Source organism: Nematolebias whitei, chromosome 16, assembly GCF_014905685.2.
Source record: "Nematolebias whitei isolate Nwh7 chromosome 16, NemWhi1, whole genome shotgun sequence".
In the NCBI taxonomy this organism is placed as follows: Eukaryota; Metazoa; Chordata; class Actinopteri; order Cyprinodontiformes; family Rivulidae; genus Nematolebias; species Nematolebias whitei.
In genome coordinates, this window is record NC_056513.1 from 11,945,440 (window position 1) to 11,971,135 (window position 25,696).

At 40.3% G+C, this 25,696-nt stretch overlaps 1 protein-coding gene across 1 annotated transcript in view; it reads right to left on the bottom strand.

Annotated features, from left to right (window-relative positions):
* The window catches only part of gnav1 (guanine nucleotide binding protein (G protein) alpha v1), a 28,730-nt gene that overhangs the window by 2,233 nt on the left and 801 nt on the right, over positions 1 to 25,696 (bottom strand). The window contains exons 3-7 of the mRNA XM_037690224.1: positions 15,189 to 15,281; positions 14,611 to 14,771; positions 12,576 to 12,704; positions 2,543 to 2,672; positions 2,251 to 2,322 (exon numbers count right to left, since the gene is read on the bottom strand). Of these exons, the coding sequence (XP_037546152.1) occupies positions 2,251 to 2,322; positions 2,543 to 2,672; positions 12,576 to 12,704; positions 14,611 to 14,771; positions 15,189 to 15,281 (585 nt within the window). The remainder of the gene's footprint in view (positions 1 to 2,250; positions 2,323 to 2,542; positions 2,673 to 12,575; positions 12,705 to 14,610; positions 14,772 to 15,188; positions 15,282 to 25,696) is intronic.

A 25,696-nucleotide genomic window follows, 5' to 3' on the forward strand; every position in this document is an offset into this window, starting at 1 on the left:
GAGGGACAGAGCGGATCCAGAGCAACACCTTGGTGTGTAATTACCACTGCCCAGCCACAGAGCAGAGCTAATTGAGGTGGAGGTTACACATTTTCCTCCCACATGAAAAAAAGAAAGGTATCATTAAACACTTTTGTTTAACGAGCCTGTTAGACGTGTTAATGTGCAGGCCCACACACAACCCTGCACATAAAGACGTCACACGCAGGCTTTTTAATTATCTTTTGTGGTTTTATGCTTTAAGTTTTTATGGTTATAAAAACCAAAACGCTTCAACAAAATAAACCGAATCTGTGAAACTGTAACAGTGACTAAACACCGTTAAAGTTTAATTCATAAACTCTACATTTGTTTTAATTTGGAAGAAGTCGTGTTCTCCTTTTCTCCGCAGGTTAAATCGCATTTATCCTGAACGGCGTTCGCTGTCGAAGGTTACAGGAAAACACAGACGAGTTCACAGCAGCCGACACGACAACCTGCAGAGACGAGTGTCTTAAGCTTCAGTTAGAAGCAAATCAAACAAACTCATTACACGGTAATTTTAATGTGATCGTTTAGCAGAAACAGGATTGGAAAATAAAGAGAGCGGAAAACGTCACCACGCTGAAGGTTAACGTCTTCACAACCTGCTGTTTCACTGAAAGTGACAGGTGAGGATGTGATTTGTGTGGAAACAGAATTTATCAAATACATCACAGGCTTCATTTCTCCCATTTGTGCCTCAGAGAGCAAATTTCTAACTTCTTTTCAACTAATCCTGGTTTACTGCCCATCTGAACTTCAGAAAAGTGTTTTGATCTCATTGTTTTATAAAAATTATAGCTTTAATCTGAACAAATGCATTAAATGCCCCAATAACACAAAAAAATGGTTAAAGTAGTGTTAAACCTGAGCCCTTTGTATTTTCACAGTGAGTGGACTGTGGTCAAAAATCAGCTTTTTATTTTTCCATTTAATTTCTAGAAATGTTTTTCCATTTTAACACAATCCCACAGTGGCTGTAGTAACTATGCCAGGCCTGTAGGGGGAACAGTGACACAAAAACAATTAAAACAGGAAACATACATATAAAGCTCAAACACCGGGTGCAAAATGTAAATAACTACAAAAAACAAACAAACAAAACAAAAAAAAGAGGGCATCCCTGAGTCAATGGAGATAAGAGAAGTTAAACACTATTTTCTAAAAATTGCATTTTGGCTGTCCACATAAAAATGCTACAGTGGCAAATACTGTAGTTTGTTCAGGAACCCGTTTTCAAACATTACAATTTTTGAGCTTTCAAAATGTCATTTTCATGTAGGTGCAGGCCTGAAACAATGAAATCTGTTGCACATTCACAAAAGACATATCCACAAGTCCCTAAAAAATAAAATCAATGTCAGTTTATTTATCAAACACATTTAAAATCCACCAAAGTTGGACCAAAGGGCTGAACAATAACTCCAACAAAACAAAATAATAAAAACACTGAATTTCAGAGAAAGATAATGTTAACAATAATTCTATTAAAAAAATTCAAAAGGCAAAGAGATAAAATGCTACACTAACAAGGTTACATTTAAGAAATAATCTCTTGCTTTACGAGGTTTTGAAAACTGGGCTGTTGATTTGTTTCTTCAAATTTGTACCAAAACCCAATTTTGGAGACTAACAGGGTAAAAAAAGGTGAAAGTTTTGAACATCGAGCCTTCTTCACACACCACAGGCTCAAACACAGCAGCCCGAAAGAATCAGGGAGTGGAGAAGATGATGATAAAAACCTCCACATTTAATTTTTCCATTTCTAACTCATCAAAACTGATTTACATTCTGCCTAACAGATGTCCCACTGCCTGCCAAGTGTTGATGTAATCAGTTGAATTAAATTCATTGATTTATTAGTTTCAATGCATCTGTGTCCTGCACCAAGTGAATGGGCTGCTGAAGAGCCTCTGCCACTCACATGAAACTTTTAGTTTGCAACAATGCTAAGCTTTATTTGAAAAGGTAACAGCACGAATGAGTCTTATAAGATCCAGGTAGAGATTTGCACTTTGTAGGCAAACATAAACACAATTTAGCAGTTAACAGGTATCTCCTTTTAAAAAAGCATGACAAAAACATTAGAACATCTCTTTCAGGATGACGCCCTTGTGACTTTGAAGACTTTTTTCCTGAGAGATGACATCTTAAATCTACAAGACCCGTTCAATTCTTAGTTTTACTTTGTGTGTATGTCCTCCAGAGGTTGAGTGATGAATTTCTCACCATGGACGTGCTGCGGAAGAAGACGTTATTGCAGATGGAGGAGAAAAGTCTCATGCTCTCCTGGAGACGATTCTGCAGGGACAAATGAAAAAGCCACTGAAGACAGAGAACAGAAACTTTTTCACTTTACACCTCTGCTGTTGACACCTGAAAACATTTAGGCTCCAACACTGTTGTATTGAGTGCAAACCGTTAAAAAATGGTTTTACTATAAAAAAATGGTTTTACTATAAAAAAATCTAAATCCCCTTGGTGTAACATTTGTAAAGAGGTGATTCAGTGCGACTCGTACCACGGAGGGGTCTTCCACCAGCGTCATGTCGTACCCGCTCAGCGACACCACAAACAGAACCGCTCGGACGTCTTCGAAACAACTGATCCACTTCCTCCGCTCGGTCCTCTGACCTCCAACGTCGTACATCCTAAAACAAGAGGACCGCGCACGGCACATTATTCACCCGGCGACAAACTATCATACAGCTATTTGTAGCAAAAGCTCGGACAAGCAGAAGCCTTGTACAGTAGTCCCTCGCTACTTCACGGTTTGTTTTTCGCGTACTCGCTCTCACGGTTTTTCAAAGTAAGATTGGACATGACACATAATTCGCTGATTGATGGATGAGCCGCACGATCGGCATGAAATTTTTATTTAAAATGAATTATTTAAAATTATTTAGCACCTGCTGCACCTGTGTGCAGCCCAGAGTTGCAGGAGAAGCTTCCTCCTGCAGCGTGTCATATCTAGGCTCTGCAGTGGAGAAGTGGGCGTGGCCTAGAGCAGTGGAGGCAGAGAGCAGTGGAGGCAGAGAGCAGAGGAGGCAGAGAGCAGAGGAGGCAGAGAGCTGAGATCTGAGATCATGACATTCTGTGCACTTTTGGTGTTTAGAGTTTAGAAGAATTGTTTAGAATATTGTACGAGTATATATATATATATATATATATATATATATATATATATATATATATATATATATACAGTACATATACATGTACACACAGGTTTGTTTTGCTATCTTTATGGGGCCTTTGCATTGACTTCCATTCATTTTTCATTCATTTCTATAGCCTAACCATGACCTTTATCCATAACCTAACCATTACCAGTACGTACCTAACCCTAAACCTAACACATCCTCAATTCACACCTTAGTCCTAAACCTAGCCCCTATCCCACCAACGGGACTTCTTCTTATGGGGCCCGGGCTTTGGGCCCCATAAGGAGCAGTTGGTCCTCACAATGCAGTATAAGTTGGAAAAATGGGCCTCACAAAGCAGCATAAACAAGGACACACACACACGCACACACACACACTAAAATGAACTACTTACTACTTGTATTGACATCATCCAGTCAGATTTGTTCCACCTCAAACTTGTCCTAAACACAGACGAAACCAAAGGGATTTTTTTCAAACAGGAAGTCGGTCCCAGCAGTTCTTCCTCTGATTTTATCCTCAAATGGTGTCCCTATTGAGTTTGTCAATCCCTATAAATATTTGGATATCTTGGTCGACTCGCATCTCTCTTTTAAGCTTCACGTGGAAAATTTAGTAAGGAAACTGAAAGTTAAACTGGGTTTCTTTTTCAGAAATAGATCTTGTTTAACTCTGAATGCTAGGAAACGCCTTGTAACTGCGACTTTTTTATTAACTGAAAGGGACAAATATTCATTGTTCATCAGGAGCTCAGGGCTGTGTTTATGTGAAATAACATCTCGCCGTTACAGATGAGTGCTGCATCAGTCTGCAGCTGCCAGGAGAAATGGAGTCCTGATCAAGAACAGATTGGTTTGTGTTTGAAAAGATCAGATACTTCTGAAGACGTGTGGTTTCCACACGTGAATAGGAGTGCGCCTCCACCCACCACCCTTTTCAATTTCGATCAAGACGATCACATTTTCAACAGGACGATCACGACTCGGCGGCAGAGAGCGCGTAAAGGTCACCGTTCTTCAGAGGGATGGGACAGAAGCGCGACAGCAGACCGTCCCTCTTCAGCCATTTTCAGAAGCCAGATGTGTCATCACCCGCCTTCCTGTCGAGTTAATGTTACTTTAACTGAGAGGGGAAATACACCGGTGGAAAAACAGACGTGCAGCCGGGGAACGGCACAGTCACAAATGTCAGATTTACAACGGAAATTTTCCACAGAGACTGAAGCCGCGGGAAAGGCTGGAGTTCATTACACAAACCCAGCGACAACTCGGTCACAGCGGAGCCCTAAAACACAAAAGTCATAAGTGTGTCCCTGCTGTGAGTCCACACACGCTGAGCTCACGGGTTTCTGTCGTCTCTACATTAGACAAAGACAACATCAAGGTCTGGAATGAGCAGAAACCTGTCGGAAGAAAATATTCTTAAAGCCTAAAATCTACACAAGTAGCACATGTCAAGAGCTCAGAGTGTATGTGGAGGGTGACTCTCAGCTACTACCTGCAAACTTTAGCTCATTATCTGTAAGTCTGACTGCGTTAAGCCACCTTTGTCGCTGCAAAGGTTGATTAGCTGGGGCGGCCATCTTGAATTGAGCTGTAGATGTACTGTGAAGGAAATAATTATTTGATTCCTTGATGATTTTGTAAGGGGCAGCACGGTGGCGCAACTGAGCTGCTGCCTCTCAGTGAGAAGGTTGCTGGTTCAAATCCCGGTCGGGGGGCCTTTCTGGGTGGAGTTTGCATGTTCTCTCTGTGCATGCGTGGGTTTTCTCCAGGTACTCTGATTTGCTCCAAATGACCAAAAACATGCATGTTAGACTGATCAGTAACTCTAAATTGTCCCTAGATGTGAGTAAGAGAGTGAATGGTTGTTTGTCTCGTTTGTCTCTATGTGTCCCTGTGATGGACTGGAGACCTGTCCAGGGTGTACCCCGCCCCTCGCACAGTGATTGCTGGACATGGACCCCGGCGACCCTCATGACCCAAAATGGAAGAAGCGGGTAAAAGATAATGGATGGATGGATGATTTTGTAAGTTTGCCCACTGACAAAGACATGAGCAGTCTATCATTTTAAGGGGATTTTAATTTTAACAGTGAGAGATAGAATATCAAAAATAAAATCCAGAAAATCACATTGTATAAATTATATACATTTATTTGCATTTTGCAGAGAGAAATAAGTATTTGATTCCATATCAACCATTAAGAGTTCTGGCTCCTTCAGACCAGTTAGATGCTCCTAATCAACTCGTTACCTGTATTAAAGACAGCTGTCTTAGATTGTCACCTGTATAAAAGACTCCTCCACAGACTCAATTATTCAGTCAGACTCTAACCTCTACAACATGGGCAAGACCAAAGAGCTGTCTAAGGATGTCAGGGACAAGATCATAGATCTGCTCAAGGCTGGAATGGACTCCAAACCCGTAAGTAAGATGCTGGGTGAGAAGTAGACAACTGTTGGTGCAATAGTAAGAAAATGGAAGAAATACAAAATGACTGTCAGTCGACATCGATCTGGGGCTCCATGCAAAATCTCACCTCGTGGGGTATCCTTGATCATGAGGAAGGTGAGAGATCAGCCTAGAACTACACGGGGGGGACTTGCTAATGATCTCAAGGCAGCTGGGACCACAGTCACCAAGAAAACCATTGGTAACGCATTACGCCGTAATGGATTAAAATCCTGCAGTGCTGGCAAGGTCCCCTTGCTCAAGAAGGCACGTCTGAAGTTTGCCATTGAACACCTGGATGATTCTGAGAGTGATTGGGAGATGGTGCTGTGGTCAGATGAGACAAAAATTGAGCTCTTTGACCCAAAGAACACCGTACCCACTGTCAAGCATGGAGGTGGAAACATTATTTTAGGGGTGTTTCTCTGTTAAGAGCACAGGACTACTTCACCACATCAATGGGAGAATGGATGGAGCCATGCACCGTAAAATCCTGAGTGACAACCTCCTTCCCTCTGCCAGGACATTGAAAATGGGTTGTGGTGGGGTCTTCTAGCACGACGATGACCCTAAACATACAGTCAAGGCAACAAAGGAAGCACATTAAGGTCATGGAGTGGCCTAGCCAGTCTCCAGACCTTAATCCAATTGAAAACCTGGAGGGAGCTGAAGCTCCGAGTTGCAAAGCGACACCCTCAAAATCTTAATGATTTAGAGATGATCTGCAAAGAGAAGTGGACCAAAATTCCTCCTGACATGTGTGCAAACATCATCAGCTACAAAAAAACGTCTGACTGCTTTGCTTGCCAACAAGGGTGTTGCCATCAAGTATTAAGTCTTGCTTGCCAGAGGGATCAAATACTTACTTCTCTCTGCAAAATGCAAATAAATGTATATAATTTTATACAATGTGATTTTCTGGATTTTATTTTTGATATTCTATCTCTCACTGTTAAAATTAACCTCCCCTTAAAATTATAGACTGCTCATGTCTTTGTCAGTGGGCAAACTTGCAAAATCAGCAAGGGATTAAATAATTATTTCCTTTACTGTACATCCATTGATCACTTCCTGGGAGAAAATCTGTCCAATGGTTGAGGAGATAATTTGCTAACAGACAGTGTTAAGAGTCAACACAAAAATGTCTCAATGCGTAGCACTCAGGGTTTCTTTTGGGAATGACTCCCAGCTACTACCACACCAAATTTTAGCTTTGTGTCTATGTGATCTAAGGATTGGGAGCGGTGGCGTAGAGGTTAGAGAAGGTGGGCCTGTGATCAAAGATCGCTGGTTCAACTCTTGGGACAGTCAACAGCAAAATGTGGGTGGGATTGGTGAAGCACCCACACCTGTCTCCACCCTCATTTGCCCCACTCTGGGCCCTTGAGCAAGGCTCTTAACCCCCAACATCTGCTCCCCCAGGTGCCATAGAAAGCAGCTCTCTGCTCCACACAGAGGGCTGTGGTAGCTCGGTGGTCTGTGGTTGTGTCAGGAAGGGCATCTGGTGTAAAAATAATAATTGCCAAGTCTTTGTTCACCATAGTGACCCCTGAAGGGAGCAGCTGAAAGAAGAACATTTTTTATGTGATCTAAAGAGGAACTGTGGCGTAGAGGCTAGCAAAGGTGAGCCTGTGACTGGTAGGTTGCCAGTTCGAACACCCAGACTGACGACAATAAATGTGGGTTAAAGGCTTAAAGGCTGCATCTTGAGTGAAAGCTATAACATTCAATTTTTTTTTTCACATTTGTTATTTTTATTAAAAAACTTAAACAAGAAAAATGTGGGTGTCATTTACCCCACAATGCTTTTTGTGCTGTTAGCTGTAGCAGCCATCTTGAATTAAAATCAAGACATATATCAGTGGCAGATTTACTTTAAACAACAATGTTATTGCCCGTCTTGGCCTTTTGGCAGCAGCTTGTAAATAAATCAGTGAATCTCTCTTGGATCTAGCAGATGACATCATTTCATGTAATACTAGCAGATGACATCATTTCATCAAATAAGGAACTAGAATGTGCAACAACTCCTCCACCAGAAGGCTGAAACTCGTTTCTCAGTCGACCCAATCCAAACTCCACTTTGCATTTTTGGCCACATCCATCAGCATGTGCATGCAGAGTATCTGATTGACCTCTGACCTCTGTGTAAAACCCATTTTTAGTCTTTTCCTTGCATCGTTAACAATGAGAGCTCTGATAATTACAATCACAACCGTGCAGGTGGGGCAGGTGCAGAAAAGAAGACGAGTCGTTGATCGAAGCAGAACATTCAAATTTAGAACTGACCCGGAAGGAACGAGTCGACCAGATGAGTTAAAACTCGACCGAGTCAAGGCTTCATCTTGAGTGAAAGCTGTAAAGCTGTCGTTTTCCACGTTTTGTTTATTCTCATTCAAAAGCATTAAATGTCTGCCAGAACCAGCTAAATCATCTCAATTAACGATCATTAATCATTAATGTGCACGACTCGGTCCATTTCACAGACACTGAGCTAACATCTGGTGTGGTAGTAGCTGAGAGTCATCAACAGCACAACAGCTCTGAGTGCTAACAGATAGCTCAAGAGCTTTCTTTTAAATTTTACCATCAACTATTTGGAGTCAGTCTTGTTTGTCTGTTAGCAAAATATCTCAGAAACTATTAGATTTCAATGAAACTCAGAAAGTAATAATTGGATGTACGTCTACTGATTTACTATTTGCATTCAATCCAATTCAAGATGGCCGTCACAGCTAATCAACATTAGCCAACACATAAATGGCTATAGCTCTATCAGTTTAACAGATTTTGAGCTGAAATTTGAGGTGGTAGTAGCTGAGAGTCATTCTCAACACATACTCTGAGCATAACATTTTGTGATATTGCTTAAACCATTTTTAATCTCAAGCTTCACCAAAACATCTACAACGCCATCATTTCTCAGCATAGTTAAAACTCTGGTATGAAAGGTGGCAGGAGATTTGCATTATTTACAGAACGTTAGGTCGTTATCGCTCCATGGTGGCGAGGACAGGATAAACTCCTCCCCTCGCCCACGGTAATCTTGATCAGGATAAATTAGGATTATAAACCTGCGCTGGATTCCCAGCAGCATCAGCTTCAGCATTCAGACCACTCTCATTTACGACCTTCATATAGGCTTTCAAGAAATGCCAATTTAAAATTCACAGTAATGAACCCATTGACCCCGCACCCCTGATTCATTTTACTCACTAATTCTGGGTCAAATTGTTTGCACTTTCTGAATTTAACCCAGTTATAATTTGAGCTGCACAGCTGTGACGGTTCTTGAACATTTTCATCATTTCTCATCATTTAAACATCAATAGTTCTCATTTATCTACCAAAATAATAAAAACTTTACTGCAGGGTGACTCAGGCTACATTTTTTTTACATTTAAAACATAAAAAGGCTTAAATACAGAGAAAATATTAATAAAACCTTTAGGACATGCTATTAGATTAAAATAAACAAACTGCTGAAAATATTAAATAATTTATTATTCTTTAAAAATGTAAAGGAACAAAAACCACTAATCTCCTGCATGCAATTAATCCTGAAATAAGCTCTCGTCTTTTATTAATCAGGCTTTCATCAGAAAAAAAAATTTGCCTCCTATTGTTTCATCAAACCTCTTTAGACGTTACGCTCTCCTCCGAGCCGTTTCCTGAGCAACAACAAAACTCTGCATACATTAAAATTAAAACAATTCATTTTTCTGTTCTTAATAAAACCTGAAGTATTTTAAACTGATGTGAAGGTTTGAACCATCTGACTGCAGAAATGGTCCATCCATCTGACCCGCAGGAGCGGATTTATCTCTAAACATTATTTTGCACATGAAGTCCAAGGAATGCATATCGCCCGCTGCCGTTCATGGCTGAGTTTTCAATAAAATCACGCTGCGCTGAAAACGAATGAGGTTTTGGTTAATCCTTGTAAATGACAGTAAAGAAGATCTCGTGTGACTGCGAGGTCTTGCAGGATCACTCTCGGCTACTACTGCGTTCATTTTAGCTCAATATCTGTAGAACTGACGGAGCTAGTTTCCTGTTTGCTGTGGAGACAATGTTGAACTGGGTTGCCTCCAAAAGTTAAAGAGTTTTAGATAAATATCTGATGATTACTCTGAGCTTTAATAAAATCCATCCAGTGGTTCATGAGATATTTTGCTAACAGACAGGCCAAACAGACAGAAACTTGATCATGTTTTGCCTTCAGCAGCAGGTGAAAATTAAGGAACTAATGTCCAATTTTTTTTCACCCCCAAAACTTGACTTTTTTTTTTTTTTACGATTTGGAAAAATTAAAATAAGATTAAATGGGAACACTTGTTATTTGGGAATATTCCGAATGAAAGATTCCTCGTTTGAAGCCGATTTATGAACGTGTAGGTCTCGCCATCATCAGCTTCACAGTTCAGAGACACTCAGGTGGACTAAACCAGAAGAGCAGGAAGCAGATGTTTACTCCGACGAGAAACCAAAATAAAACAAACAAATAAATAAATTGAAACCATTTCATTTAAGGCTCGATATCTTCAGCGTTTACTAAATGAAACCAGAACCGAGGATGAAATTCTGAATTCTGCAGACACAGTTAAAATCTAACTAACCATAAAACTCAAATATGTTTACTCAAAATGACCAACTAATATTTATCACGTCTAAATGAAAAAACAAAAGCTTCACTTTCCTCATTGTCAAACACAAACCAGCTCTCCAAATCTCTTTTTGTGCTAAACTTGATTAGAATGACATTAATTTATGTTAAGCTCCTCATCAAGCCCAAGGCCTAATCTTTTCAAGACGAACACACAAACCTGGAATGCTCAAACTCTCAGACTAATTATGTAAACAGATTATTTATCTTCAAGGATCCTGACAGAGGAGAGGTGTGAGAGAGCGATTTGTCCTGAGACGCCGTCGCCCGATGACGTCCACAAATATTTCAAATCGTCAGTTTGTATCCGAGTGACATCACGGCAAGCCTGCAAGAAATATCTGCACAGGCTGATCTAAAATAAAACTGTTTTGATCTTTATAAGGATAGGTTTGTCAGATCAGACCAGATGTGTGTCCGGAGACGTAAAATAAGCTTTTAGATGTCACAAATAAACATGGCCATGGTTGGCTGCCCGACTGGATTCAACATTTTAACTCCACATCAGACTGGGAAGAGAGACTGGTTCATTTTGTGTCCGGATGAGAGAAGAAAAGTTAATCAAAAGCTCTGGGACGTAAACTCATCTTCCTCAGTATGACGACAAATACATCCACACCGTGGTAATAAAAACACGCTGAATCACTAAAACCAAAACAATATTATTTATGTAAGAACATTATAGAACTAGCGTACCTTGAATTAAAGCACGTTGCCCACCACCTTTAACACCAGAGTTTTGAACTGAGATCATCTTTTATTAATTAGTAATGGACAGAGACCTTCCTGTTAAACCTTGTAAACGATAAAATGTGTTATTTAATGTGAACTCTCACACCATGTGTTAGCTCTCAGAGTATGTGCTGAGGACGACTCTCGGCTACTACCACACCACATTTGACCTCAATAGCTGTAAAACTGACCAAGTTACAGCCATTTCAGAGCTTGCTAAAGCCAAATAGCTGTGGCAGCCATTTTGAATTGGACGGACTCCAAACGTTAAACAGTTGTAAACATACACAAAGTGGTTGTCCACACAAATGTGGCTGTTTGGAATCACCAGTGAGACATACCAGCAGAACTATGAAGGCAGACATGGAAATTTAAACAGAAGCTGCCTGACCCAAAACAATCGTATCTGAATTTGGCGTCCCCACTCGGCCTTGAATTGACCGACTGTCTTAACTTCTCCTGGTTGTCGATGTGAACGAGAAGCTCCGCTCCTGAGCACATCTGTGGATCTGTGTCAGAGCTGAGCTGGCTGATAGACACTGCATCATCTTTATCAGGACTATGGAACTTTCTGGCAGGGTCCACGAACAACTCACTGCCCTCGTCTGCTTCCTCATGCATAAATTATGAGGTCATCAGTATGTTGCTGCTTCATGTGCTGAGGTCATCTTTTGCAACTTTCACACAGTGTCCCATCTAGGACACCGTGCAAGATTAAAAAAAAAATTTTTTTTTACACCTCCGCTCCCCCTCGTGTTTCTTTTTCCTTATATGAAAGAAATGCAGTGCCTCTCGAGGACGACGGCCTCAGTCACCGCCGTCTCCCCATGCCTGTTAGGTTTCTCTCAGACGGGCTGTACTGAAATGTAATTTTGTTGTGTTTCGGTGCAATGACAAAGCTGATTCTGTTTATTGAAAATTTCATCCAAATCCATCGGATGGTTAAAGAGATATTTTGCTAATAGAGAGACAGAGTTGACTCAGTTAACTCAATTCAGTCTTTGTATGTTCTCTGCCATAATAGCACCGTTATATTTACTTTATTTATTTTTTTAAACAGAACATTTTTACACATTTCCCTCCAGAGCTCAGTATTTCCTTGACATTACTGACAGAATAAACAAATCAGTGCCTGCAGTTGTTGAACCGCTACCTAACCCGAAGCACACATTTTCTTTTTATTTCCACACTGGGCACTTTCTGGGCTCCATACCCAGAAGTTTATTGGTATCACGGTGACCCTTTGAGGCTTTAGGAAGTGAGTGAAGCCTGTAAAAGTGATGAAGGTGGAGTTATGAGACAGCAGCTCACTCATGAATACGATCATCCTCCATGAACCTCTGCTGCCCTCCTGATAAAACCAAAATGGACACCTTCAGAAATATTGGCATATTGAACGAAGCCGCCCATCTCAGGTTAATCACATGGCTGTAGACGGCGATAAGTGAGCATCAGATGGCGTTAGGAAAGCTGAGATAGAAAGGAGCTGAATAGATCTGTGGTTCTTCTGTGAAGGAGCGGAGGCCACGAGGAGTCTACCTGAAAACAAGGCGGTTGACTTTAAACTGGGTCTCTATCACGCCGGTCGTCCTCAGTCGCACTCGCAACACGTCTGTCTCCGTGGGCACGTACTCCGGAGAAGTGATGCGGCTCATGCTCTCAAAGAAACTGGGAGAGGAAGAGGAGAGAAGGTTCAGAACAAAAAAGGTGGAAGAAACAGGAAAAAAACCCTGCGGTCAAGATTCAGATTTTTCAAAAAGGCCGGTGTGTGAGCTCGCTGTGTTTGTCGTGGTTGTGTCGACTGCCAGCTTGTGGGTTGGGAGCGCAGAGATTGAGCGGGAGCTCCTCGGGGGGGATGAGCGGGGAGCGCAGCAGTTCATCACGATGAATTTTAACGCCACTGTTTCATTTAATGAACAAACTGAGGCTAAGCTTCCAAACACTGATGAGCTTTGAACACAGGAGGCGTGATGGAGCGTATGAGTGCACACACTCATAGACGTGATCTTTAAAACACACACACTCTGTGACATTCTCAGCTCGTCACCCTGAATCAGTTTCCTGGACACAGACACACGACCTGCTGCTTTAGAAAATAAAAATGAAAAAGAATCTTGAAGCACAGAAAAAAAGCATTTTCCTGAAAAGCATTTAACATTTTTAGACATTTTTATTTTCCAAAAGTAAAATTTTTTTAATGTAAAGTGGTCTTGATCACAAGACCTTTGGGGTTTCTGAAGATCTTTTAAAAAGGTTTTCTTCGGACGCTTTATTTAAAAAATTGTTTACTCATTTTCAGCCCAGTTCTTGTACAGAACCCGCTCCTGACAACATTTCAGCCGAGTGAGCATAAAAAACAGGAAAGTAGACAACAGAAGGCGTCAGACCTAAAAACTATCTACAGCTGATGACCAGAATCTAAAAACCATGTCTTGAAGAAACTAGAAATTAAAGACTGATCATCCTTCAGCTGATCATCGGCTGTGTGCCAAATTTTCAGCTGATAGCTCATTGGGAATCGCCAAGTTGAGACTAAAATACTATTTTATGTGTAGAACTGGTTTATTTTTGGTATTTCTTAATAGAAACAGGTGAATAAATATGAACACATGCTGCTTCAATGACAGGCTGCTGGAAGTTAATTTCATTAATTTATTTAGTTTTTGCTAAATTTAGTTTTTAGAGTTGAAACGACTCTGGTTCGTCTTGAGTTTAGGAGCCGTTTTATGTCCAAATAAATCACTGTTTTAAATTAAGTGCTTTAACAAACCCCATAAAATAAACATTAAGAAATTCCTCTGAATATAGTAAAGTTCTGGACAGAAAACGAGCAAAAAATAAGCCAAAGTTTAAATAAAAGCTTTAAAAAAAACCTCCAGAAAGCTCAAAGAACATTTGGTCAAGACCACTTTAATAGATAAAAACGACTGGCTCATGACTGAATGAATGAATGAATGAATGAAACGAGGGATGAGTCCTGTAAATCTGTTCAGTCCCTTCCCAGTTCACATGTTAACTAAATCCCAACATCAACAACCAGATTTAACAGCAGAGGAGCTGATGAAGGTGGTCCTCACAGGTATGGTAACACTCTGCAGCGTGTAAAGTGACGATGACGAGCGGTGCTTCTCAGTGGGAACCACGGGACCTGTCGGTGTGGATAACACCAGAACCAGAGCCTCTCACTGGAGGCCAGGATGAGAAGAGACGGCCTCCTGGAGCTTCTGAGCTTTTTCTTCCTCCACCATAAACAGACACACACCCTTCCCTCCATACTCCTGTCAGATCTTCATCATCCTCACATCGTTGTTTTCACTGTGGTGCCACAAAAATGTACATTCTTTCTAAACCAAATATTCCAAAGTCCCAATAGTTCTTTGCGCACACACAAATTCATTAACCCGTCTGTGTTTAACGCATTTGTGTATTTACAGGAGATGTTCTGTGTCCTTGCCTCTTCCCTCTCTGCTCTCCAGACGTTGACTCCAAGTGACAGCGAGCACACGGCTGAGAACCTGCCGCTAACTGCTGCTAATTAGACCCCGCGCCCCCTCTGCTCAGCGTGAATACTCACTACAGCGCCGAGTCGTTGAGCTCGTACTCAAAGCCCCGGGCGGCCGCGGCCCTCACTCCCTGGTCGGCCCAGAGACAGGACAAGGCGTGGCTCAAGAAGGGAAACAATACCTGATCTTCATCAAAACACCGCCCGCATGACAGCACTGAATGGGCGTGGACCTGAGAGACGAAGACAAGAGGACACAGATGAGGATAGACGAACAGGAAGGCGCACGGATGGGACTCGGTAATCACTAAAGACGCACAAACGGATGGAGAAACGCATCAACAAAGACGTGAAAACGCTCAAACGATCACACCCTTGGTGACATTTAATAGAGGAAATACGTTTCTGTCTTCATCTCGCAGCAGGAAGTGCACGGTGGGTGGAGAGCTCTCGGAACTGAAGCAACAAAGTTCAAATCAAATTAAACCTCACCATCTGCCCACCCACCCATCACCAACTTTCTGCTCATCATCCAGCAGACTCGGTGTTGAGATGCTGCCCCCTAGTGGTGATCAGGGTGATGAGCAAGCTGCGATAACCTGCTGAGCTGGAGCTGAGTGAGGAGAACATGGAAACAGTTTGAACCATACCTTGTTCTTGCTGTTAGCCAGGTTGATGCGGAGGACGCCCATTCCATGCAGGACGAACTTCATGGAGGTCAGCAGGTTATCCAACACCGCAGGCTGACAGAGATCAGGGTTCAAAGGTCAATGAATGACAGTCAGTATTCTCATGATTCACTTTGTTAAAACTGTTCGTTTCAGCTCATTTTTACTGAATGCATGAAACGTCTAGGAAAGAGCTACTAGCTGAATCAAATCGAGTGTTTCTGAGTTTCATTTGGTTTTTGTTAGAAAATTAATTTCTAATAAAAACAATTTGATTCGTTGTTTTTTTTGTATTTTTTTGTAACTTTTTTAACTTTCTAAAAGCCATTCTCTGGACGAGTGTTGCAAATTGTTACTGCAATGATTGAATTAGACGACCGCTTTTATCGCCCACCACCACAGACAAAAGGGGGATAATGAAGCTGCGTCTGCGTTTGTCTGTAGTTTTAGCAAAATCACTCATTATTATTTTTTTCATTTAGCCTTTATTTATACAGGTAGTCTCATTGAGCCACGATAACTCATTTTCAAGAGAGACCTGTTTAGGGAGCAGATGGGGGTTAAGGGCCTTGCTCATGGGCCCAGAGTGGGGCGAATGAGTGTGGGGGCAGGTGTGGGTGCTTCACCTACCCCACCCACATTTTTGATCTTGTCGGTGCCGGGGCTTGAACCGGCGATCTTCCGATCACAGGCCCACCTTCTCTAGCCTCTGCGCCACCACTCCCCCATTTACTTGTGGACAGCATTTAATGAATGATCATTAAGTGTAACGCTACAACCAACTCATGAACTTTGGTAGTAAACAGAATTCAAGATGGCTGCCACAGCTTAGCTTTAACTAAAGTGGCCACAATTTAATCAAATTTACAGACATTGTGCCACATTTGGTTCAGTTGTAGCAAACAGACCTCTCTGCCTTGTACTAGCAGGCAATACGCATCAAATAAGGAATGCTAGGCCCTAAACTAAAAACATTGTTTTAGTTTTATCCATGCATATGTTTATTCATTAATTATAATTAAATATATAGGACAGGGGCAGGTCCTTGGTTCAAACCCCGGTCCAGGGGTCTTCTGGGTGGAGTTTGCATGTTCTCTCCGTGCATGCGTGGGTTTTCTCCGGGTGCTCCGGTTTCCTCCCACAGACCAAAAACATGCATGTTAGGCTGATTGGTAACTCTAAATTGTCCCTAGGTGTGAGTGAGAGAGTGAATGGTTGTTTGTCTCGTTTGTCTCTATGTGTCCCTGTGATGGACTTGCGACCCGTCCAGGGTGTACCCCGCCCCTCGCACAGTGATTGCTGGACATGGGCACCAGCGACCCCCGTGACCCAAAATGGAATAAATGGGTAAAGATAATGGATGGATGGATGGATATAGGACAGGGGTGTGCAATCTTTGCGATAAAGAGAGACATTTTTGCCACTTTACTTCCTAATTATGATGTCCGGAGCTGCTAAACCTGCTACAACTGTGTGCCGTCAACTGGTGGCTCATGGACCACAAGTTTGTTGGACATGGCTTTTCTGGCCAGTGAGAGTGATGATATAAAATGAAAAATGTCTAACTTGTTAACATCTGTCTGTACAGCACTTTGGTTGGCCTCGTCGCTGTTTTAAGTGCTCTATAAATAAAATGGTATGGTAAAATTTACTGATGTTTTTTTTTTTTACATTTTAATACCAAAAAAAAAAAAAAAACAAAGACCAGATTCATGTAAATAAAGAAAAAATATAATTTTTCAAATAACAATTAAAACTGAACTCTGCAGGCTGATGTGAGTTTTCTTAATTGCTGAAGAATTAAGGATCCTAAGCACAAAGTTAACAACAGTATAAAATTAGGCCAATTTGTTGGATATCCAGTTACATTTTTAAAGAAAAATAAAGACTTTAATTTACTTTGACTTTTTTGTGTGTTTTATCAAAGTTACTAACCATATTCCTTCTCAGCAGCTTGTCTTAAAGATATTCCAAAACATTCTGGTAGTTTTGAGAGAAAGATCACGCTAAGCGACTGGAAGTCAACGTAAAGTGGCTAACAAACTGCTAGCACGATGCAGTCCACATGTTTTACGCCTTGTATTTGAACCATCCTTCACATATTTGAAAATGACAGGAAATCTGCTAAAACTAGCCAACTAAATATTTAATTCACAATTTTAATATTTAGTTTACAAACTAAATACTTAACTTGCAAGTTAAATATTTAGTGAACAAAATATTTAGGTGTAAATTAAGCATGTAATTTCTAAGCTAAACATTTAATTCCTAAACTAAATATTTAATTTGCTAACTAAATATTTAGCTCAAACCTAAATATTTATTTTCCAAGCTAAACATTTAATTTCCAAAATAATTTTTTTTAATTTGCCAACTATATATTTAACTTGCAAGTTAAATATTTAGTTTATCTTGCCAACTAAATATTTAGCTTACAAGTTAAGTAGTTTGTAAACTAAATATTTAGTTAGGAACTATGACATTTATAAATGTACAAATGACATTGTGAAAATATGACTGATAAAAAAAAAAAAAGTTTTTTTCTTATGAAAGGCTAAATAAACCAAAATATTGATGTTCAATTTTGACTGTGTAACTTTACAAACGGCACCCACATTAAACAATTGTCTTTGCGTCTTCATTTGGATGTTGGCACTTGTAAATTTGCAAATAGCCTCCACATAACTGTAACAAGTCAGTTGAGTTTTGCAGCGTTTAGGATGAATGAGCATGCAAGCCTTTTGTTCATTCTCTGAAGAGACTAAAAAGATCAGGATGCCCCAGGTCAATCAAATAAACTTGAATTATGACCTCAGTGTGACCCTCACTAAGCTGCTTTCACTGATTTCAGCAGTGCTCAACTGTTCCTCATAATCTCACCATTTTTTCAGCAGCCTGAGGCCCACAGGTGTCACTGTGCTCATCTCAATCCATTATTATCTATACGTCACCTGTCTGAGGAAGTCTGGAGGAAAATCACCCTCAGTTTTGAACTATGTGCATGTGTGTCAGTGAACATGGAAGTTATTTCCACAGAAATCCAGAGAATGCGTTACACATTTCCAGCTTCCACTTCCTGCTGGCTGCTGCAGGTTTAAAGTATTGTGGGAACGTTGTGCGTCAGCAGAGATGCTCAGCGTCTCATTACAACAGGGTGATCTGTAAATCCACCCAAATCCTCTGAGCTATTGTTCTGGTCCAGAGAGCCGCTGGGATCGGCTCCCTGAACGCAGAACACTAGCAGCCATTAGCAGTTATCTTCTGTCTGATCGATTGCAAAGAAAACGCAGAAGAATGTGGCTGAACAGGCAGCGAAATACTTAATCATTAACCACAGACTGTGCAACACAGAATGAATCACTGAAAACCCAAATGTGTTTGAGAAATCATTAAATCCCACAAATGTATTCTTCTTTTTTTCATATTTATGACAACCACTTGAATCACCAGATGAGCCAGACTAAGTGGAACTAGCACTCTTTGTTAAGGTGGCAGAATCAGTTGGCACTCCGTGTACAAGTTGTGAATGACTCTCAGCTACTGCCACACTAAATTTCAGTTCAAAATCTTACATATCAAAATTACTTACAGGCGTTAGGCCTGTGACGATAACAAATATTGCTTGGCGATTAATTGTCTCAGAAATGATTGCGATAAACGATAATGTTGTTTGAAAATTGACAATAATTAGTAATTATTGTCAAATTTAAGAAGAAATGTTGGTTAATTTGTTTTGGTTGTAGTACCTTTTTTTGACCATCGGATGGCAGTATAAGACTGTTTGAACCGAAGGATGGATAGCGAGGGAGCGAGCAGCGTGTCTCTTTAAGAAAAATGGGAGGGAGGCCCCTTGACGTGACATGGGCTGTCGCTCCTTCCTTTTTTTCTGTTCTCAAAATGGCGAACGCTCGGTGTGGTTTGAGCTCTTTATCGTAACATTTTTCACACAAAGCTTTTATTTACAATAACAATAATAAAGTAAATCAGTAAACAAGTTCTCAGCTTCTTTTTGCAGAGAAAAACAACTTTTTACACGAAGGCACAAGTTTCAACCGTGAATTTTGGAGCTTCGACAAGACGGAGGTTTTTTCTCCCAAGGTCGGCCTGTTATCTTAGCTCGTAGCTTAGCTGCTTTTAACGATCCAAAAATGTGATTTTATACGATTAAAATGGATTTTAAAGAGAAAGGGAGAGGTCATTGAAGAGCACCGGAGTTGAGTCTTTTGTCATCCAGTGTCTTCAGAGAGATACCAAGAAACGATAAATGAAAATGAGGTTGATAAATTTTCATTTATCATGCGATTAATTGATTTATTATTTATCGCGACAGGCCTAACGGGTATTTTTGTGCTTGCTAAGGTTGACTTAATTGTTGTGGTCTGCTTTACTCAGGTTGAACTCAAAACTCAGTAGAAACACACCCAGCATGTACTTTCTGAGAGTTTTATTAAAATCTGTCCAAGGGTTCATTAAATATTTTGCCAACAGACAAACAGGGTTGAGTTCTTCCGTTATTGCCAAAGATTTAAAACATATTTCTAATACAATCAGTTAGTGTTCAGAGTAGGAGGTGTGGATGACTCTCAGCTACTACCACACCAGATTTTAACTCTTTTAAAAATGAACAATTAATAGCCATTTTATATATTTGCTAAGTTTGATGAGCTATAGCGGACTTGTTAGATCAAGTCAACTCCAAATTTAATCATTTGTAGATGTACATCAAATGGTTACTCTCTGAAAGTTTTATTAACATTTGTGCTCTTATTCACAAGATATTTTGCTAACAGAAAGACACACGAACACAGGTAAAAATAGCACGATTGCTCATCTTTCATGGCAGCTGGTAAAATGAAACTATTAACTTACACAGACACAAAGACCAAAGTTTTGGTTTCTGGAAGAACAGTCTATAATACAGAACACCATGGCCTCAGGCTGCAAATACAAGGAGGAGATCAAGAAGAACCTCATTTACCATCAACCCCCTCACCATGCTGATTTTTTTCACTCAACCTTTATTGAGACAGGTTAATCCCATTGAGCCTCAGGGACTCATTTTCAAGAGAGACCTGAAAAATACCAATGAGACACCACTACTACTACTAATTTTATAAAGCACTTTAAAGACAACCACAGCAGAAACAAAGTGCTTCTGGTGTAAAATCAAAGAACATTTAAAGCACAAAATAAAGAATAAAAACTGTTCAAACAACAACTACACAATAAAATCTACAAAAACTATAAAAGAGAATGAAAATAAAGTTCAAGTCAATTTTATTGTCATTCTCATCACATGTGGCACATGAGGTGGAACAAAATTATGTACACAGGGTCCCAATTACACCCAAAAATCATAAAAATATTAAGTGTAAAAAAGAAACAGTAAGGATCTAAAATATGCACCAAGATAAACGCTAAAAGATCTAAGATATACACTAAACACTAATAATGTAAAACAATATGGCGTAACAACAGCAGCCCGAACATGAGTCTGTGGTGAGCAGACTGGTATGAATGAATCAATAAATACAGCAGCATGAGATAATCAGCAGCATGAGATCAGCAGCACAGATAAGTCATAAACAAGAGCAAGTCAAAGCCAAGGAATACACCGGTGTTTTCAGAAGGATTTTTAAAGTGAACAGTGACGGAGCTCTTCTGATTTCAAACAGAAGCTGGGTCCATGGTCTTGGAGCAGCAACACAGAACGTTCTGCTCCCTCAGAGCCTCCGTTTGGACCTCGGCACTTCCAGGGGCAGCTGTTCATCTGACCTGAGGCTCCGAGCAGGAGAGCACGGGTGAAGAAGCTCAGAGAGGAAGAATGGGCAAGACCATTTAAACTCACGAGCACGTGGAACAACGCGAGTTCGGTGAAGCTGCAAGATGTTTTCTATAAGGCTAACTGAGATCAACAAACACAGAAAGGTCAAATAAAGAGCTGGAAGCTTGTGCAGCCGTGTGTGTGCGTCTCTGGTTGTGTGGAGAAGAAGGCGTGTTCGTGTTTGCTGTGGGAGGACTGGGACGGTCCGGGAAGGGAGAGGCAGACCTGTGGGTTAGTGCTGTTCTTCCATTTAATAATAAGGGCGTCGGCAGCGAACAAAGGCACAACTAACTGACAGCAGAGAGGACAAAAGAGACATGTTACTGGAATTCAAACTGTGCTGCTGTGTGTGTGCAGGCTCGCACATGAGAAATATCCGCTCAACAAAAGAAAATATCTTTAAAAGATACAATAAGATATTAAATCTATTCTGCATGAATAAAGCTGCAGAGTCCCAGGTGCGTTTCTGACAGAAAACCACAGAACTCTCATCCTAAACAGCCAAAAGGAAAACACGTATACAAAATAACTCATTAATTTATAAAGGAAGTTTAATAAAATCAGAACTTATTTCCTGCAGAATTTCCTTCCGTTTCATTTCAAGTTACAAAATGCAATATTAAAAAAAAAGATTATTCTTAATAATTGCTGAATTATGTTTTTATTTCATTAGAATGAATAAATGAAATATCCTTCCACATCAAAGGATATTATAAAAAAAGAAATGGGATTGGTGTCTGTTGCTACCAGCCTGTCAGAGTTTGGTTCTCATTGCCGGCAGTATGTCGGACCCCCTTGGATGAATAAATATCCTTTCATCATCTCTCGTTTACTCAAATAAGCCGCTCTGAGGACACGAGAAGATTTTTAACCGGTCTTTACTTGCAAGGGCAGATCGGTCATGAAAAGTCTTTCACAGATGCTTCGAGCCTTGTCAGTGAGCGAGTATCTGCACCGGACAGTGAGGCAGGAAGTGTTTTTTAGAGTGCTTATCAGACAGTCACTGGTGACCTCGGTCTGCCAGCTGTATATGCAAACTCCAATCAGCTCCTCCCTGAGCAGACAAACACTCTGACGTCACATGGTTCAACATTAATTTAACATTGGTTAGTGTAAACATCCATAACCTTTACCTAAATCCCCTTGACAGCCTTCATGGTGGGAGTTGGACTCTGCCAGGGCCGCCCGTTGTCACTGTTCTTCTGATTCTTTTATGGACAGAAGTTCTTGGTGCAGCCAGTGGGCAGAAGTAGTTAGGTTCGGTGGTCTCAGGATTCCGTCTCTGCTCTTTGCAGATGATGTGGTCCTGTTGGCGTCATCGTGCCGTGATCTCCAACTCTCACTGGAGCGGTTGGGATAAAGATCAGCACCTCCAAATCTGAGGCCATGGTCCTCAGTCGGAAAAGGGTGGACCGCTCTCTCCGGGTTGGGAGTGAAGTTCTGCCTCAAGTGGAGGAGTTCAGGTATCTTGGGGTTTTGTTCACGAGATAGGGTGGGAAGTTCATTTATCCAAGAGATACTCAGGATGGAGTTGCTGCTCCTCCATATTGATAGGAACCAGTTCAGGTACCTGTTAAGGAATGGATGCCCCCTTGATGTCTCCCTAGGAAGGTTTTCCAGGCATGTCCAACTGGGAGGAGCTCCCGGGGGAAAACCCAGAACACACTGGAGAGACCATGTCTCTCAGCAGACCCGGGAACATCTTCCATCCAGAAGAGGTGGAAGCGGTGACTGAGGAAACAGACGTCGGGGCCTCCCTGCTCAAGCTGATGGATGGAGTGGTGAATGTTTTGCTGTTGATATTGTACTTGAAGAAGTTCGATGGTAAACATTTAAATACTAAAGCATCATACCCATTACTTGTGCAAGCAACAGCAACCAGTCAGTAAATCGTCATTAAAGATGCAAAAAATGAACAGAACTCTACAGTACGCAGAAACAGGAAACCAGAATAAATGCTGGTTTAACTTTTCACTGATGGAAAAAAAAAAAACTGAACATTGACATGAGGTCAAAAGGTAATTATTATTTCAACAGCCAACCAAAACAGTTGTGGACAGAGTTTCAGTCTTCAACTTGACCAGTAATGAAGAAGTCAGTACTTGTTGGACCAACAATTAACTGTAAAAGTGAATGTTAGAAACACTGAATTCTGCTTTGAAAACAAAAATGGACAACTTTCCCAACTGATAAGAGCTGGACTCTTTATCTTTTGTTATTTAGAGTGTGTTGAATTTGCAGCAGGGGAAGGAAACAAAAGACCGAGCGGTTTGTAGAAAGGATCAGAGCGTTATCGCACACAGCAGCAGATGGAGGCGTGTGAGGGAGCATGGAAACATTGAGACGTTATAAAGGAATGCGTTCAGATACTTCTGAAGGTTGTCTGTACAAACAGCTGGGACGTCCATGTGTCGCACAGCATCAGCGTGTTCCAATAATCCTGACCAATGAGCCACAGCTAAAGGTTTTAAAGACATTAACACACGTCTGAGAAATACTTTTCCACTCAGTGTACACACCGAAATATCATTTGTGTAACAGTTCTATAGTTGTTAAACTCATTACAGATTAAATTCAACATCCTTAAGAGATATTTCAGTCATTTTGAGATGGGAATATTCAACTAGTTGTAGATTTTTCAGTTGCCTCACTTTGGAGAAATGGAGTTTAAATCTGATATTTTCAAGCGTAAATAGCATCAACAGTTGGAACTATTGTAGCAAAGGAATTTCAAAATATTTCTGTCAAAACCAACATGTAATGCTAATTACGGCTATGTCAAAAGTTAAATAATAGTGGGAATAGAAGAAGGTGCTATTTATAAGACAGAGTTTGTTGTGGCTCCTCGGATTTTGGATGAAAGACGAAATGTTTCAACACAAAGAAACCGTCCAGAAGACCTGACTTAACTTTGTTAGATTAAATAATAGTAATTTTATTAAAATGCTGTGAAAAAAAATTGAAGTTGGAGTCGTTTTAAGATGGCAGTGATCCCCTTTAAGAATAGAGACAAGCTAACGACGGCTAATTCAAGCTGACGCACTTTAAAAGTGAATTCTGCCATTTTTTAAAACTCCAATCTTGAAAACGTCAGTGATTTAAGCAAAAACTATTATTTAAACTTTTTCATAGCCATCAACTTGGCATTCATGGTTGTTTCAGCAGAAAAACAATGTTTTTTTTTTACTGGAGAGCCTCTTGGCTGCACAGGAAGTGCTACAGCCAGTGCCACGGTAAGTGCTTGTAAATAATTAAAGAATTTCATATAAACCTATGTATTGTAAAATTCATGACAAAGTGAGTGTTTATAAAATTAATCTTTTCATGATCCACTGAAAAATGTTTGAAAACTGGAGTTATTTTTGGATACTTTGACTCTGTTGGCAGCTAATAATGGCTAGTCTGAGACAACCCATCTTTAAAGCCAAATTTTCTATTTTTAGTTTATCTTTAATCTTCAAATGTTACAATAACTAACAGTACTCTAGAAACCTTTACATTACCATTAATTTCATATTACACGGTTTCTTTTAGCAGAAATACTACAAAGTTCTTCCCAAAGAGCCCCAAGGCTGCACCAAAAGTGCAGCTAACGCCGTAAGTAGCGCTCGCAACTTCTTTAAAATGACTTAGAAATAAAAATCACCGTCATGTAAAGGTTTCTAGAATAGAATTAAAGCTCACTTCTCAAAATGAGGCTTTTCAAAACGCCATCTGTAACTTGATATTAATATTTTAGAACTTTTCTGCAGATCCAACTTCAAAAAAGGCTGAAATATATTACCAATCATACCCATCTGCTCTCAGCAGACTCATGTTCAGGCTGCTGTTTAATACACTGTATTATATTACAATACTGTTGTTTAGCATACATCTTAGAGCCTTGTATACTGTTTCTTTGTTTATACTTCATATTTTTGCTATTTTGGGTGTAACTGGGACGCTGTGTACACAATTTTGTTCCACCTCATGTACCACATGTGATGTGAATGACAAAGAAACTTGAATCGCTTCAGGTTTTGAGGCAATTTCAAAACGTTTATTGTTCATTTTATCCAATTTTTATTTTATTTGGTTTTAGGCAAGATAAATATTAAAGTAAGTGTTTTCTGAAGCATGATGAAAAAGCACCATTGTCCTTTTTTAAAATCAGAGCAGCAGCATTCAAAAGTACTCAGAAGAGAAGATGAAACAAAGCAAAAGAAGATGTGGGAGTGAATTAGACTTTGAATAAAATATAAAAAGTGAAACGTCAGTGTTTGTTGAATCATTCCGACAACAAGGAATTTGGCTTTTATTCACTCCGTCTCTCACGGAGAGAAGGAAAAACCGAAGGGAACCAAACCAACACAGCAACAGCAGCAATCTGGGCATGAGCACAAATCTCAATTCTCAAATCAAAAACTTTTATTTTGAATTCATCTTTGGGACATCATACAGTGAAGAACCTCCCCTACTGCTTCTGGAACCACTGATGCCTCCTGCCATGAAGGCAAGCGATGAAGTTTTCCACAGTGTCCATTACCAAAATACCCAATGAACTACTGGACCAGTTTTAATTTAATTAGACTGGACAAACAGCTGATTAAACTTTGGAGTCAATCTCATCCAAGATATCCATCACAGTTAGCCGACTTAAAAAAATGTTTCTATATAAAACTCAGTT